The sequence below is a fragment of the Thunnus maccoyii genome, chromosome 2 (assembly GCF_910596095.1).
Source record: "Thunnus maccoyii chromosome 2, fThuMac1.1, whole genome shotgun sequence".
Classification (NCBI taxonomy): Eukaryota; Metazoa; Chordata; class Actinopteri; order Scombriformes; family Scombridae; genus Thunnus; species Thunnus maccoyii.
This window is the reverse complement of record NC_056534.1, coordinates 34,527,206-34,545,286: the sequence shown is the minus strand read 5'-3', so window position 1 is coordinate 34,545,286 and position 18,081 is coordinate 34,527,206. Positions and strand designations below refer to the sequence as shown.

The 18,081-nt window shown below is 39.1% G+C and overlaps 1 protein-coding gene across 1 annotated transcript; it reads left to right on the top strand.

Annotated features, from left to right (window-relative positions):
- Nucleotides 1-13,053, top strand: LOC121906089 (voltage-dependent calcium channel gamma-4 subunit-like). Its single transcript, XM_042424761.1, has 4 exons — nt 1-594; nt 6,095-6,178; nt 7,357-7,497; nt 8,561-13,053. Exons 1-4 carry the CDS (start codon nt 372-374, stop codon nt 9,115-9,117), a joined length of 1,005 nt encoding a protein of 334 aa, XP_042280695.1. The 5' UTR covers nt 1-371; the 3' UTR covers nt 9,118-13,053.
- The last annotated feature ends 5,028 nt before the right edge of the window (nt 13,054-18,081 follow it).

Genomic DNA, 18,081 nt, shown 5'->3' with positions numbered 1-18,081 from the left:
ACTGAAAAGAAGCCATGATGGTGTGTGATCGATATAGATATCGTTAACTTCCTTCAAATGAATGATAAAAGTGTACTTCTTCGATGAACGCGTTCCCAGATTGTTTTTTTGAAATTTCCACCTGTGGCAGGAATGAGGACATAGGAATAAAACAAAACCTGCAATCGTGGTCAAACTCGGCGTCATGGATTGAACTCCGACTGAAGTTTGGGTGGAAGAGCAGCAGAAATCAAGCAGTTAAGGATCGAGACTTGGCTTAATGAGAGGGAAAAACCGCGAGACGCAAGCGCTTCTCCTGTTGATGATGGGCACCATGCGCTCCTCGCCGTGTGCGTAAGCTGCCTTGGAGGATCCACACATTATGAGACGCCATGGCATGGTGTGACCGAAGGGTTCAGACTTTGCTGGCCATCGTGGGGGCCTTCGCCGCCTTCAGCCTCATGACCATCGCCATCGGCACCGACTACTGGCTTTACTCCCGGGCGTACATCTGCAACACCACTAATGTCACCACAGACGAGACCCAGATGCAAACCAAGAAAGTCAAAGGCGACCTGACGCACTCCGGGCTGTGGAGGATATGCTGTATCGAAGGTAAAACACAGTCTGATAAGTTAGTGTCCGTTATCTCACAAACTTTTTTTTATTGTATACAAGGGCTCATATTGGCACAGGTGATGTGCCAGTTGATCTCCTGCTGGTTATTGACTTTGACTCGGTATTTTACGGTTGGGAGGTGACACTATATGCAGTATGGTTGATTAAATTGCCATGATGCTGTTCGTTTGGTGAGTGGAATAAAACAGAATTTAAACAAATGCTCCCATGAGAGCTCCGCGTCAAAATCCCAGAAACGCTTTGTAAAAAAAAAAAAGTACACAAGCATTTTCAACAGTTATGGAAATCAGCAATTTAAAGCCATTAGAAGTGAAAATTTTGTTGTTAAATGCATGAAATGGTATTTCGAAAGTTACACGGACGTTAAATTGTACAAGACAAAGTGGAGGGAAATTGCTGCTTGTTGCGCGCAAAGGCATGCGTAATCCTACGTTTGCGCCAGTTTCCCCCGTAAATTATTCACTGAAAAAGACGAAACAACGGTTTGATCATGACATACAGCTGAAACTAGTGGACTATGCTGTACGTTTTGTTTATCAAGCAAGAAATGCCGCTTGCCTGGTATTAATGAAATAATCTGTTCTGATTTTCTCATTAACGCGATACAGTTGCTTGGCAACTCCCTCCATGAAATTGCTTAGACTGATGAAATAAGTTCAGAAGTAACATTTTAGCAAGGGATTGACTTATTGCTTCATGAAATCCTGTCAACATTTTCTCAGCTATTTTGCTGCATATCCCTGATCCTGAGGATTTTGGGTTGGGCTTCTTGCGTTGTGAGAGCAGCTTGTTGTTGTTGTTGTTCGGGTACGTTTGCACATCACTGCGCGCAATCGCTTCATTAGAAAGAAGCAAAATCAATGAAGTCAATCACTTGATCCGTGAAAGTTGTCATCAATGACGTCTTCCATCAGCCCCTGCTGCTGTGGCGCTGTCCACTCCTGCTGGTGCTGAAATCTCCACTCTTTCGTTCCTTTTAACTGACATATTAACTAACATGTATAAGTAAATATGTGTGTGTACCTTTGCAAGACAACCTCAGATGCAGAGGACCAATCATGACCAACTATAAGTTGGAACTAGTCAGTTGCTGACTTGTAAATTATTCTCTTTGTGAAGATTTGCAGATTTTAGTTGCCTATATGTGATACTTTTGCATGTGTATGTTTGCTTGTTCTTGTTTTACCAGACAGATGCTGCAGTGATATGAGAGATGATGATTATAAGCATATGACAGAAAGATGGATAATTCAAGGACAATCATTATTTGAAATACATTCATAATTTCCATATTGATCACAAGAGAATACTTGTCGGGGCAACCAATATCTCTGAGACATGTCAAGAGATCTGTGGGGGTCCAACACTTTCCCAGAAGTCTGTCTCATATGCTGTAGCCATTATAGAAGTCACACTCCATGCACTTTTGTTCTGTACTGCCTCTATTCTTACTGGAATTTTATTTTTTTTTAAAAATGCATTACTATTTATGGATTACCTGTAAAGTTATTCAAAAGAAGAATTCCCTCTCTTGCGCTTCAAACCCTTGAGAGTCTCATCGGTGAGAGTGAGAGTGAGGAGTGCACGCTGCTCTTAAACATCTGTCGTCTTTTCCACCATCCTCTCTTTCCCTGCTCGTCTCGTTGGAAGCTGAGCTGAAACTGAAAGCACACACACACACACACACACACACACACACACACACACACACACACACACACACACACACACACACACACACATCATATTGCCTGTATTCCTAAACATTTGTTGTGAAATTGGACCAAGCTGTTCTCTGGTGGTACACCTATATCTACCACTGGAGCTCTCTGAGGCCAAAGGAGTTGATAACATCCAATCATAGGCTTACTTTTAAAATTGTAGTGACCTCAAACAAACAGGAAATTGGATAGATTGTTCTTTGGGTTACAGTCTACCATGTATACATTTCCCTTTGTGGCTGATTTTTTTTTTTTTTAAAGGAATGAATAAGGATCACAGCTTTAACTTCACTTTGCTTTCTTTGAAGCCCTAACTGACCACTCATTTTATTGTCCACTTCGGAGAAAATCTCTTCTAGGAAGAGACACAGAACAAGATGGAGTCTAACCGGTTGTATTAGGTCAAATGAATGGCATAAATAATGGGTAAGCCCCGGGACACGTTGGCTAACCTTGTAGAAGAAATAAGGCTTGTCTCTGCGTGCCAAACAGACGTCTGTATGAGTGTCGTGTCTTTTAGAACAAGGAGGAGGTTGACTGAAGGTGAGCAATAATGGAGAACGAGCTTTTAAAGGAGACAAAGTGAAGTCTTGTTCTGCAGCCAGTCATGCTGAAATAAAACAAGAACTCTCACTTAAGCCACTCACCACTGATCAGTGAAGATGCATGAGTGGCAATGAAAGATATGATGTGTTTCAAGCAGACATTTTTTCCCAACTTCAAATGGACAAATCCTGCTGATGTGGTGTGAGCCACTATCTCAGGTTTTTTTTTTTTTCTTAAAATGTGATTGTTCAAGCTTCTCTGTATCTTAAAGGCTGCTCTCTGGTCTTTTGTGGCAAGACTTTGTGTTTGTGTTTGTGTGTGAATGTGTTTTAGGTTTCTGTGAAGCATCCAAGTGTGTGTATGTGTGTGTGTGTGTGAGTGTGTGCTAGCCTGGTGAATACATTAGTAAGATGTCAAAGGCGTCCTCTGAGAAGTGGAGCTAGAAATGTGATTCTGGGTTGCCGGGGGGAGGTTGCCATGGTGAAGCTATGCTGAGTAATAAAAGATGGGCTCCGGTCTCTCAGACAGATAGGCTCTGGGGAAATTCCTCCCCTACTGAGCTCACTCTCTTTCTCTCTCTATCTTTCTCACCGTCATCCCTCTCATTATTAACTTGCCGGCCTTCTGTGTGTTATTTATTGATAGAGTAATTTTACTTTGACATCTTCACTTTTTGTTTGATCTTAAAAAATACAACTTAAAAAAAATCTTGCTATCTTTTACTGCTTCTTCCTAGACCTGTTGGAAAAAAAACATCCAATTACACTGAAACAGATCTTGAAACACATATATATTCGGTATATTGAACATTTTATCACTGTGATTGTGCATCTATATCAATCCAAAGAGGGTGCTTGGTACATAAAAAATCAAAAGGAAACTGAGAGGGGGTTGAAGAGGAAAACCTTATAGGGCATAGAAGGGAGAGAAGTGGGTGATGAGACATCTATACTGGTAATAGTGTTAAAAAAAAGACAGACTGAGTCATTCTCTTTCCTAGCAGTCTCTCAGACATTGACTGTAAAGACTGTAAAATCTGCAGACAACAATGTGCTAATGACTAAATGAAATCATGTCAATATACTAAGTTGGGAACATACATTAAAGATGTCTCGTGGGGTTTTATACAGTCTTTTGTTTACATTCATTAATTCACATTGTTTGTATCCTGATGGCCTAACATACATGGTAAATATATTTCCTACCTCATAAAACTTTTTCAGCCCAAAATGTGTCACTTATCTTGTTGAGCTGTCTACCACTCAGGCATAAAAGAAGCAGCAAGTGAGAGCAGTTAATAAGCCGATGTTAACACTGCTTTTGATCTTTGTAGTCACAGCCCAGTTCACCGTGGGACACACCCACAGCAAATGGTGAACATCCCCCAAACATTACTGGAAAGCCACTTATAGCTGTTTGCAACGACACATTTATGTGAGGCTGAATGTCAACAGTAGGCCACACACAGACTGTAAGTGGCTTTAAAGGTGGAGTTTTCTTCTAAATAAACATAATTATGTTTACATTCCCTGTTTCTCACCAAAACACATTGTATGTATCATTGATGAAGAACAAACCTGTTTAATGCATTTTTCTTCTTCTTCCATACCTTTGAAGGCGCATCGCTATACTTCTTGGTGCATTACTGCCACTGTCTGTCAATTAGCGGAATAGTATATAAGGCTGCAACTAATGATTATTTTTATAATCGATTAATCTGTCGATTATTTTTACAGTTAATCATTTGGTCAATAAAACATTAGAAAATGGTGAAAAAATGCTCATCACAACATCCTGGAGTCTAAGGTGATGTCCTCAAGGTCTTGTCCGACCAACAGTTCAAAACCCCCAAAATACTTAGTTTACAGTAATGTAATGCATTTTTTCTTGAAAAATTACATTTTGATTATTTGATTTTCAAAATAGTTGACGATTAATTTTCTATCAACTAATCGATTAATTGATTAATCATTGAAGCTGTAGCGTAAAACCGTGCGTCGTATCACCTGAACGCTCACGAGTGTTTACGTGATACATAAAAACAAAGGATACGCTTGTCACAAAATTGCTCCATTACAGCTACAAGTGGCCAAAAACTCAATACCTCTAAATAAGGCTAATATGCAGAACAGTCAAATGCTGTAAACTCGATAGATGACTTTTGTCCAGTAAGAAATATGTAAAACTTCAGATTTCTTGATGATGTAATTGCAGTTTATTTATACAAACAAATCACTGGATACATCTTTAATCAATTATGTACAGTATACAAACAAAAGTCAACTTACAGAAGTTATACTGAGAAAGTGAAAGCCTGACCATTGGCTGGAATAACATTTTTGGATAACATCAGCTTTTCTAGGTTTCCTATGTTAACTTTTTTCACATCAGCTGTTTGGAATTCCTCTGATTTACCAGGACATGTCCAACAGCTAGAGGCTCTATTTGGCTTAGGTAGCATGACGCAGCATGACTTTTATCTTACCATCAAAATTAGGAAATTTCAACATGAAGTATGTAGAATGTTTTCCTCTGAAATGCATATTTTCTAAAAAATGTCAGCACTGTCTTTTGTCAAACTTTTTGCACTGTCACAAAGAATAACAAAAGTTCTTTTGCATAGTGAAGTGAGAATCCATGCTGTGTTTAGGGTTAGGATTAGTTTATGTGTTTAGTGGAGGATTACCATGTCCACTGATACATCTGCAGGTGTCTAGCATATCTCCAAAGCAGCTAACACAGTAACAAAGACAGAAATGATGGGATGTGGTGAGGAAAAAAATCAAGCGTCAGACTCTTAATTCAAAGTCTAACCTTTCAATATTCATAATGCTCCAATGTTTTATTCTCTTAAAAGTGGAGGGAAGATGTTCTCAGTGAAGAGACTTTGAATGGAAGGTGCCCGAGGGCTCGAGAACTTCAGAACCACAGATCCAGAGCAGCCTGTCCTCAAATGGTTTCTGACATGGTTAAAGATGGAAACAGGACAGATCAGCATTCATTTAGATATTCTTTACCAAAAAAGAGAGACTCCAATTTTCTACATTTCATTTGTCTCAGGAAGTGGATGATGAGCACGTAATTCCTTTTATACCTCTATCGTAATTGGAGCACGTCGACCTCCAAGACACAGTATTTTCTCTTAACTGTTGGTTGATATTGCCATTTGTCACATTCACACACACGGTGTGCTTTTGGCTTCTCCCCAGGTATCAACAAAGGAAGCTGTTTTCGGATCAATCATTTTCCAGAGGATAACGACTACGATACAGACAGCTCAGAGTACATCTTACGTAAGTCAATGCAACATCTTCATCTTCAAACACTTCAACCCTTAATCCGCCCTCTTTTTTTCCAAGGGGTGATGGAGTTATCAGGAGGGTACTTAACGTGTCATGACATCTCTATCCCTCCCCCATAAAAGCCTGATGTCATGACAGTAATTGGAGCTAAAGAGATGATGAAGTGTGTTGGATGCTGTTGTGTAATAGTGCTTGTCTAAAACATGACTTCACCCACGTAAGAGCACATCTCACATTTGGACAAGGTAGTTTCATGAAAACGTCACCTCATGCGACTAGACTGAAAATTGTCTAAACTATCATTTTGCTTGAGGTCTAAGATCAGCCTCACTCGCTATACCACATTTGGTTTATCCCCTGTGCCCCTAAGCAACTGTTCCCATCTCTGCTGTTGCCTGTATTGATGAATTTCAATAAGCTCATGAAAATTAAAGCCTGCACTCACTTGGTTAGTGTCATGGAAAGGCAAGAGCGTCTGCTAAGCAGGCCTTTCTATCTGTGGAAGTATTCATCACTTAGACTCAAAGTAGTTTCCGCTCCTCTCTCACTCCCTTTTTTCCTCTACAAGTAATTCTGCTAGACACATAATTCTTATGTTAAAGCACAGTGCATTTTAATGAATACGATACAATTAAAGCTGCTCTAATCGATAGTTTTGAATTAACAAAGGATGTAATTACTGTAGGCAATGTGAAAGGTGTTGCTTGTGATGAAGAACCCACAAAGAATTATCACCCAACTCTACAGTTCCCCTCAACTCTGCAGAGGTTTTTCAGTGTGCAGCTGTAATGTGTCAGTTCACTCTCGCCACTCTCATCAACCTTGTTCCCACCTGCTGTTTTCAGTGAAAAGGCTCTAATAAACCCACTGTACACTACCTGCCCAGCACCAAACAACAGACAGACAAAGCAAGCTGGTGAACATAGTGGACGATTTAACAGTTAAAGAGCCAGATATTTCCCCCAGGAGTAGGTGGAGACTAAAACAGAGATAAAAGGAGAGTCTACTGCCAGGACTATTACTACTGTATGTTATGTTATCAGTGACTAATCCTACAACTTTTTACTGCTTTTACTGCTTAGCTCTCATGCTACATATTTGAAGCGTTGTGTTTCCCCATTCGTATCGACACTAAGGCCACGCTATGTCTCTCAATCTGATATTCACAGGTATAGTGCGTGCCTCCAGCCTCTTCCCCATCCTCAGCACCATTCTGCTCATGTTGGGTGGCCTGTGTGTCGGGGTTGGACGTATCTACAGCAGCAAGAACAACATCCTGCTCAGTGCCGGCATCCTGTTTGTGGCTGCAGGTAGGACAAGGCTGACAGTGACAGTGCACCACAGATAAAACACACAAACTGGGGCGACAACAAATATATTCGGTGTGGTGTCACAGATAGAAAAGAGGAGAGAGATATAAGGGAAGGAACAGGCAGACAAGTTTTGTTGCCTCATTCTTTTTAACATATACAAACTTTTTCTGTATTTCAACAAAAAATGCAACATATGTGCCTTTGGAATTTTTTGTTGTTTTTGAGATACATGCATGGTGAAACAAATGAATTGCCCATAGCTCTAATTTCATATGCAAAGAGGAATGTTAGAAGAATGGTGAAAATCTACAGGAAAGTTGTGTTGTCATGATGGAAACGTCTTTCTTTCCACTCAATAATTAAGAGGCCTAACTTGTAAAAATGATTTTCTCAGGTGTTAAAGGTAGCGGTGTGGGATATGACGTTATTAGATTGTGAATGATTAAAATGTCTCCATGAGCTGCATTTATAGAGAGATCGTTAGCATTGTGCTACAGTACACATTGCATCAGTTCAACTCCGTGATTGAGCGCAGTCTGCTAGCAGGAGGCTAACGGGTAGCAGCACTGACATGGTGAGCAGCTCGTACCACATCTCCGATCTGCTGATGAAATCTACAGCAGTTTTAGGAAGCTCACCTGCTGCACATCATGTTAAAGTGACAGCTGGGCTGCAATTAAATACCACCCAACTGGTAGCACTAACTTCTGTCATGCTGCAAGCTAGCGTGATGTCAGCTCTGGTGTACTGTGTTGGTGCCTTTTTTAATGGTGCACACATTGCGCTAGTTATCCGAAATGACACATTAACGCTTCTGCACAACATCAGCTGCTTGTTTTTCAGCTGTGAAATTAGTTTGGTTGAACTGTTAGTTTGGTTTCACACTGCAATATTCATTTTAAACAAGGCCAAATAGACTCTCACTACTTTTTAATGCATCTTTGCACAGCTGCTATTATTTATTTATGGAATTGTTTGTGTTTTAATGTAATTTTATGTCTTTCATGGGTGTGTATTTTATGTTGTTTTTGAGCCCCTAACCTCCTCTATCTTTCTTCAGGCCTGAGCAACATCATTGGCATCATCGTCTACATCTCCAGCAATGCCGGCGATCCCAGTGATAAGAAAGACGAGGACAAGAAAAACCAGTACAACTACGGTTGGTCCTTCTACTTCGGCGCCCTCTCCTTCATCGTGGCCGAGTCAGTGGGCGTTCTTGCTGTCAACATATATATCGAGAAAAACAAAGAGACGCGCTTCCGAGCCAGACGTGATTTCATCAAAACCACCTCCTCCTCCTCGCCATATTCTCGCATCCCAAGTTACCGCTACCGACGAAGGCGCTCGCGCTCCAGCTCCAGATCGACTGACCCATCCCGTGAGCCCTCCCCAGTGGGAATGAAGATTGGCGGAGGAAGCAGCGGAGGAGGAGGGTTGGGGATGGGGTTGCCCATGGGAGATATATCTCTGTATGCCCTCAGCAGGGACCCTTTGAAGGGTGGAAGTGGGACTGCGGGGCCCTACAGTCCTGAGAGGGACTCTGGGTTTTTGCAAGTCCACAACTGCTTCCAGAAAGATCTTAAAGATGGAGTGAGCAGGAGGACCACGCCGGTATGAGCTCGAGAGTGTGTTGTTGTATAAAACAATAAGCTTGATGGAACGTTTAGATATTGTAAAGTTGATGAGAAAGGACAGCTCCTCCCTGGGGCTATTCAACATTGTTGAAAGGTCAGAACTCAAAATTGTTCTCTTGCGTCCCTCTGTGACAGAAAAGTGCCAATCTGTGTTTCATTTGGAGGAAAAGGAAAACTGATACTTTTTGTGATATGGCTCAGTATCTTCTTTAGAAAGTGAATGCAGACATTTTGTAGCAATATTTGAAGAGTTTCATTCTAAAATGTGACACCTACTATTTGAAAAAAGTGACTTTTACTCTCACAGAGAGGCTGAAAAATGTACTTGAAGGTTAGCCACATAAGACTTTGCTTGATAAACGGATGAACCTTTTATAGACTTGATACTCAGTATGATAAATTAAACTTTCTTTCTATTACTCTGAAATGAAAAATATGTTTGACAAAGTGGTTGCTACAATGAAGTGATTTATGTGATTGTTTGTATAAACTTTTGAGAGTATTTGTGTCTTGTATTGGTTTACCTTAACACAACTGGTGCTAACTTAACCTGTACACCTTTGATAGTCTTAAGCCTTCTCAACTGCCATTTAAATACTTTTACTGTATCTCAATAACCTCTCTCAAGCTTCTATTTGAGTCATGTGATAACTATGTGCATTGCAGTATGTGAAATGTGTGTAACGGCTCTGAAACACTGCCACACGACGACACATATTCGTAGTTTTAATATGAATTTCTGCAAATATGTATCAAGAAAAATGACGCACACTAATGTCAGAACATGATGTGTAAGTGTTGTCTAGTTTGCTCTCTGTTTGCTCAGGGACAGTGTAGGGAACAAATTAATTCACTTTTAGCGATGTAGAGCTTATTATAAGAGAGAAATAATATGTTTAAGTTGTTTTGGTTTTTCTTACCTAAAGCCAGACAGACTGTTACAGTTGGTGTGTAAAAACAGAGGTGAGATCACGCTGTATGTGTTGCTGTTAATTAATACGACTCTCGTTTCTGTATTTACTGCCTTTGTGTTCAGAGGGGTTTGTGTCTGATACAGATTTCTTTTCAGTCATGCCACAAAAAATACAGCTGTAGTTGATGCAGAACTCATATTTAAAGTATTTACAAGTAACAAGAATTGTGGGGGGAACCAATCTCTTTCAAGTAATTTTCATCAAACAAGAAACAATTCTGTGTGTGATTTTTAAGAGCTGGACTGCTGCATGATGGATATTGGAAAATTGCACTGACAGCTACATTTTTATGCAGATCTTGTTAGTCCTCTGTTCTCTTCCTCAAGAACAAAGGTCTCAAAGTACCTTTGGTCAAAGCGCTCTACGCTCAGAATAAAATACTATGTTTTTTATTTCAATAGAATTAAAGAACAGCAAAAGTAAATTATGAATGAGCAGGCAAAACCTTCAAAAATTCAGCTCTGTAATTACAGTTAACTTCACTTTGCTTGTGTTTTTAATGCAACATATGAACCGGGAGTTGGTCGATGGAGGCGACTCATCGCATTTTTCACACCTTTTGCTTTTGCTCATAGGAGAAGTATTTAGCTAATGATGCAGGGTTGATGGTCCTGTTATGCTCTGCTATGAAACTGCGTGGCAGACAGTCGGGCAACCACAGGGTGTTAAAGGAAATCGGCATCAGCCAACTTAATGCTTGATTGAACTAACAGGCTCCCAAATGCTCACCCAGACTTGGAAAAGCTTGTCCTCTTGTCTCCAAGCACGAGCTTGAGCAAAATGGGTGTTGTGTATGTGTGCCGGGCTAGTAGAAGTTCAAATTACTCATTCTTGGTATAGCACACGCTCGACTGGTTTCCATGTCAGCTTCATGGTTTGTTTCCCAGTTGAATATTTTTAGCAGCAGTCAGAATCGGTTTAATTTGGTTGCTGCGTTGTGAATCAGTGACACGGCGGTTGCCATGCGTGTATAAACAAACAGTGCCGTGAGAGGGCGTGTAGTCTCTGCAAATTCTCTGCTCTCCCAGCTACAGTTGTCATTCAAGTCACTGACTTGGAGAGGGGGGAAGCCTCGAATGAGAATCAACTTATTTTCATTCTGCATGTGTGTGATGTATCTATGTTATGGCAAACTGTGTCTGATGACCTTGTTTCCCATTCCAGCCCTGAATTTGAGCAACTCCTCTTCACCCCCCTCTCCTCCGTCCATCACCCAGGCTGTTAAGCCCTGTGAATTTGAATGCCATGGACCCTCACTGATATTTTCATCCACAATAAAGTCGCGCCCAGGCCCTCCTGTTGTGCGCCAGTGAAATATCTTCTCCAGTAATTGAAGGGAGAATGGCAGAGTCACCTCTAAATGCAGTCACAGAACTAGTTATGTGATTGTTAGCATCAGCACCTCGTTTTATAGGACGGATAAAATAACCATTTGCGGTGTCAACTCAGATTCTGTCCTTGTGACCTAATATGCTGACATAGATGATACAGTATACTTCAGCTATCTTTAACCTGATAAAACCATTGCATAATAAAACATCAACAGCCAGCACTGGCTTATTTAAAATGCAATTTAGGAGTTACAAGTTTAGTAATTAAAAGCTACTCAAAGATATATTAATAACACTTGGAGAGCTGATGAAAGTTCATTGTTGGACTAACAAAATTACAACTATAATAGGCAGGTGTAAATGTTAAAACCATTTATATGCAAATTGGGAATCAATTTTGTATAAATTAGAGACATCGACTGACGCCAGACTTCTTAACATTAATGACTTAACCTGTTGGCTTTCCTGATATTCAACAGACAGAGAAAAAACATTTTTGTGTTATCTGACACAGGAGAAAACATCACATAGTTGCTTATTTTCTTTTCTGAAACCAATGTGTGTGTCTTCTCACAGAGAATGTCAGTTATAATGTCACCGTCATTAACTGTGAGCATGTCGCTTGTGGTAAGAGCAACAACATACACCATGCTGATGTTTGGAGAGATATTTGATTGATTTCTATGAGGGAATCGCTGTTTCATCAGCAGTACATGTGAATTTAATATTATGTGATCTTCATACTGTTTATTAGCTCAACATGTACTCACAGGTTACAGGATGAATGTGAAAGCCAGATGCGATTCCCTCCTGAGAAATTCTCCACAGGCGCTCTCTCTCCTCCCAAGTTCTTTCTGAAAATTTAAAATGGCTGACATTTTTCCCGGCAGGGGGCTTGATTCCTTGCTCCCTGTTGATATTGATGCAATACTGCCGATCCAGGAACCACAGGCATCCATTAGCATGACATCTGTCACTGTCCTAAAGCCGCATTTGGCCAGGAGCAGTCGGAGCTTACAGTAACCCTTTTCATCTGCTATGACACATGAAAAGCATCACATCATGATGGTGCAGTGTAATGTATCTAATTATTCTACAACATCTATAGAAATGCAATTTATATATTAACAAGCAAACACCACTGACGGTAAAACAACTCTTTAGCTGATGAACAGAAGAAGCTGTCACCATCAGTGGAACAATTTTGCGCCTCTTCTCCCTCATTAAACTGACACATACAAATATTAAAAATAAACTGAAAGGATGAAATTAAAGATTTCAACATTGCAAAAGTAAATTGGCACAGAAAAGAGTGACACCGTGACACCAATTTGAATTCTGAGATTAGAATACAGATGAAAAAATGTTGTGATAAAAGTCATAAATGTGAGATTGGTGCAGAGTGGCATTTTCTTAAATCATTTTATCTGTCTCTCTCTTGTGCTCCATAAACACTCAAACCTGTGTTTCAGTGAAATAACAACATATATCAGTTATCTATAATGTATGGTACTACCAAGCCTGTAAATGCCTGTAAAAGTGTCTTTACTTCCTATGAGAGGACTGAAAATATTTTGTTTTGCTTTGTAATGTCAATAAAATTACTCAAAAGAGTGAAACATAATCTAAAGAAATCTGTTTGATTTGCTTAAAATGCATGAAGGTTGTTCATATTAAAGTCCCTGAAATCACATTTTCTCAATCAGCTTCTTACTATGAGTGATGCCGATCCTACATGAACATACTGTTTTTAATTTTAGTTATTTCACATATAAGACATTTCTGCATTTTGTGTTACCAGCACTGTCAATCAAATCTGATCCAATGACACTCACTCAACCCAGATGAAACAGATTAGTTTTTTTTAGACTGAAACTCTTTATAAATGATACCTAACCATGTTTTTTCAGTCTTTTACTTTAATTGTTGTACATTTATCATTGAATATTTGATATTATAGCAAAATACTTCAGATTTAAAGACACATTTTCAGGGGCATGATCCACTGAAATAACCCTAAAATCTAAGATTCAAAGCACATTAAAACAATTAGTCTTACTTTGATTATTATTATATTTCTCTTACTCTCTTACCGTGATAACAACAACAACAATGTATTTGTATTACTCACTATCAAGCAAAGAGAAGGAACACAAATCTTGGATCAAAAATTAAAGTGTAGGATTGTTTATATTGACTCATTATCTGAGTCATTATTTTGCATGTTGTTCAAACTCTATATTGTGAGAATGGGGCGCTCCAATGCCAGTGTTTGTGTCGAAATACATCATGTTAGAGCAGAACTCACAGCTTCCATTCAACACAATAAGGATTAACTCAAACTGACAGTTTATCTCAGTGTCATGTCACAGGCGACAGCTCCAGCAGATAATGTACTTCCCTCATTATTAAGAATTCATAGGAAAGACTTTCAACAATTACCGTACTTTTCAAACTCCTGTCATGTTCATGCGCAGTGCAAACTCAATCAGTAACCTAAAAGTGAACATAGTACATTTTAACTACTTCTGCAGAAACTTAACTTTTTTTATAAATGAGGATGTCACACACCAGAGGCCTCTGGATTAACAATACACAAGAGAACAAAACATGGCTGGTTGCTGTACGTTACATCTTCATAACAGCTGGAAAAACGTATTTATCAAAGAAAGTTCATTGTATCATGAACCAGAATCAATGTGTTTTTGCTTTCTTTGATAGTTGCAAATACATTTCAAAAACACATTTCAATTTAGAATGTTTCTCAAATTTCAATTTTTGCCACAAGTTAAGTCCAAAAAAAAAGTTTAAATTAACAGTAGCTCAACAGTTGCTCTATCAAAATGGTCTTGTCATCCTGCCTCTTGGCAGTCTTTCATTTGGCACATGGAATTAAACCACTACATCACCAATTTATGAATTTCACATGGTTTACACACATATTAGGTCTGTAGAGAATGTTCATAAACACTGATATACTTCAAGTTTAAAGCTGGACTGGACCCATCAAATGTGGATGTATCAACACCTCTTAACCTTGCAAAGACAAAACAAAGCCATTTAGGTCAACTAAGACCAAAGATGACCGCACTGTGATTTAAAATACACATGAGCTTTTCTAGGTAGTGATCAATGTGTCTTTTAACCTTAACATTAGGGTGTTATCCCTGCAATTGAGAAGCAGTCATGATAAGCCATAATCAATGTAGCCTTGTGTCCTCTGTGATTACAATCAATAGGGTTCAGTGGTTCAGGTTCTGTCCACACAATTAGTCCACAGGATGATGTTATTGGAAGTGGAAGGTATCTGAAGTGTGGGAAGCCTCCCGAGGACTCAGGTTTACACTTACAGCTCCACTGTGGCTGCTTCAATGCAACAAAGGTCAAAGGTTGAAGCAGCCAATGTCCATGAGGTCAGGGGTTGTAGCTCCTTCGGACGTCATTATGTCAGTGCCATCATTCAAAATGATGGTGAGCTGTGGGAAGAACTGGATTGATTAAGGGTTCACTGATTGTTTATGTAGTGTGAAACATAGGTATAAGCATACACACACATACATGCACTTCTCCCACCCACACAAACACACACACACACACACACACACACACTGTTGCAGTAAAAGATTTCAAATTTAAACCTGTGATTATCCTTCTGCCTCCTGTACATCACTGTGTCACAACCTCTAATCTCTCAGTAATACGTGCATTCCAACATCCAGTGATGTACTGTACATTAGTATTGATTTACTGCAAATAACAATCAATGGATAATCAATAAAAATAGATAAAAAGAGAAATGATGAGTTTAAACCTCAATCTGTCATTAACAAACTTGAAAATGAATTAGTAAAAGTGATAAAACATAACAGGCTAACTTACATTTGTTATATGACAAAGGTTTTTATTTCAATAATATTAAATAACTGCCCATTAAAGATATAACACATAAATTCAGTGTCTTGAAGACACTGAGTCACGCATCCACACTATTTTATCAGTAAACATTTGATAAAAAGAATGTTTATGACTGCTGAAACACTGTAGAACACGTCATTTAAGTTGCATAAATTCAAGGTAAAACTTAATAAAATTGTATATTTTTATATATTGTATCTTATATCAAATAAAATATCTCATAATACCTCAGCTTAAATTATAGGGACATAGCAATTACATCAAAATTGATACATAATTACTTGGCTTACTATTATGAAATAATGGTAAGCCAATGGTAAGTCCTCACACACTCGTGAATACACCCTCTATAAATCAGGCTTATGAAGCACTTCAGGGGCATGACCCTTTAAAGATATTTTCATCAAGCACAAAGCCAAGATACAGTTGTTTTTCACATTAGTGTTCTCTATCCCAAATATAGCTCAAAGGAAGTAAAGGTATCCCAGCTTGACGTGAGGCACACTCTGCAGAACACCTTCTATTACAGAACTAACGCAGAGCCAGCTGGCCAGAGTTGAATCCAGGATCTTCTTGCTGTAAGGCGACAGTGCAAACCGTACACTGTGTCACCTTCCCTAAAGTCATCGGCTCCCAATGGTTTCAAAAATCCTTTTGAAAACAAGATACATATAATTATTGCATTGACTAGACTATTTGCAATGGGTCCATTACTGCACACTGTGATGTTCCTATCACAGTTGGGAGGCAAAATATAGTTTATGGTACAGTGGAAGGTAGTATCTTGATCGAGACTTCCAGTGATCAAGTTTTGATACAGCTATCGATTCATTAGCATTAAATGAAAACCTGGGTCTGTTTTTAATATTTTGCGGTAAATTCTTTACCACGATGATTGTCAAGGAAATTGCTGGGGCTGGTTAACCCAAAGTGAAGAGCTTGTCAGGAGATCGGGATGTCTTACGCAGGAACATTTATTGAAGCTTGATTGATGAGGACAGAGTTACAGTACAAGTGAAACACTGCAATGCTACTCAATTCTGCAGTCAACTTCCAGATAATAGTATTTAATCCTTGCCTTACTATCTCCAAATAAGGTTATTCTTCACACATTTATGCCTCTATTGGTTATTGAACTATGAACAAGACACTATAGTGATTGAAGTTAACTGAAGTCACATAGTCTGTACACGGGTTACTTGCGATGCATTCAAAGAGGAAACCAGTCTGACTGACTGCACAAAGCACAGTGTATCTCCACCTAACCTTGGTTACCATAGGAGACAGCCAGCCTTATCAAGACAGCTGCATGTCCTAGCCAACCTCAGTAGACAAAGAGATGAAATAGACAAGTCAAGAACTATTGCTCCCAGAATAGAAAATGATCAGATAATGACTTGTGGAATGGTTATTTCCCCCACAATGATATTATTTCACTTACTTCCTTTTGTTAGTCTGTGTATTAGTTGTTGTGGCAGACTTTCATATATTGTCTGATTTGTGTGTCTTTTGTCACTGTGCATGGGAGACCAAACTTATGAGGATTAATAAAGTTATCTAATCTAATCTAATCTATTTGTGCGCGTGCAGGTTTGCACTGGTTTTTCAAGTTCTACTTTTTGACTTTCACTGGCGCCTGTCTTTACACAGGAGGGAAGTGGGTCACAATTCTTATAAAGAGACTCAAAGTGGGCCAAGGCTTAAAAAAGATAAACAGAGATGTACCACTGTGATTTTCTGTAGGGGAGTTAAAAGGGATTAGCACACCTTTTTGGGTTTTCTTATCATCTGCAGTACATTTTCTGTCTCTTTTCTCCTCCACTTAGTTTCATTACCTTAAGAATATTCCGTTATGCTTTCACAATAACAGTATATAGACTAGCTTGATTGATTGATTGGTACAACACCCTAAAGCCCCATAAATCTTATAAAATACAGCTATCAGTATTCTTGCTCTGTGACCGTTTTGTTGTTTGTTGAATTTTTTTCTTTAAGGTGTCCAGATGTAGAGTAGATGATGCCATGCTGAGATACAGAGGTCCTACAGTATTGGTAGCCTGATACCAGCAGCTATCTAACACATCTGTGGTAAGCATGAGGGTTTAGTTTAAGTGCCTCAGAATAAAAAGGGTTTTGCGCCACTATGACCATCAAAAATGAAATGGTTCTCTGCTGCGTGAAGTACATCAGCTGGTTCAAGCATATTCTCCTTACTATCACTGAAGCAAACTAGGCAGATAGGTATTGAACCTTATAGAAGGATGAGTTATAACACTATCTGAATATGAATTTTCTTTAAATTACCAGGGGATTTATTATTGTTTGGCTTTTTTTTTTTGCCTTTATACACAGCTGAAAGTGCAGAGACTAACTGTAGCTCTGCATGAAAAAACAGAGCCCTCTCATTCATTTGAACGAGACTAGTCCAGCAACACAGCAGGTGCAAACGCAGAGCGGCTCAGCAAAAAAATGTAAGGTCATCCTGCGAAAAAAGGTTAAAATGTAAGGTCATCCTGCAAAAAAAGGTTAACCTAGCTTAACCTTTGAGACAACGCAACTCGACATCATCTGGCTAGATGCTGTGGTGGCCATTCAAACACATGTGGACATTCCTGTTGTGGATTACTTTTTGTCATAAACAGCATATTTCTGCTGTTTACCCAGTAAACAGTATAAGAGTGTTATAAACCACTGCAGTGATTTGGCTTCTGATAAGCCTTTTAAGTC

Bases quoted from the DNA above. Each gene is read 5' to 3' on its own strand.
- LOC121906089 (XM_042424761.1), top strand. From the start codon at position 372: ATGGCATGGTGTGACCGAAGGGTTCAGACTTTGCTGGCCATCGTGGGG. The intron at 6,179-7,356 runs GTAAGTCAATGC...TGATATTCACAG, and splicing joins CAGCTCAGAGTACATCTTAC to GTATAGTGCGTGCCTCCAGC. The intron at 7,498-8,560 runs GTAGGACAAGGC...ATCTTTCTTCAG, and splicing joins CATCCTGTTTGTGGCTGCAG to GCCTGAGCAACATCATTGGC.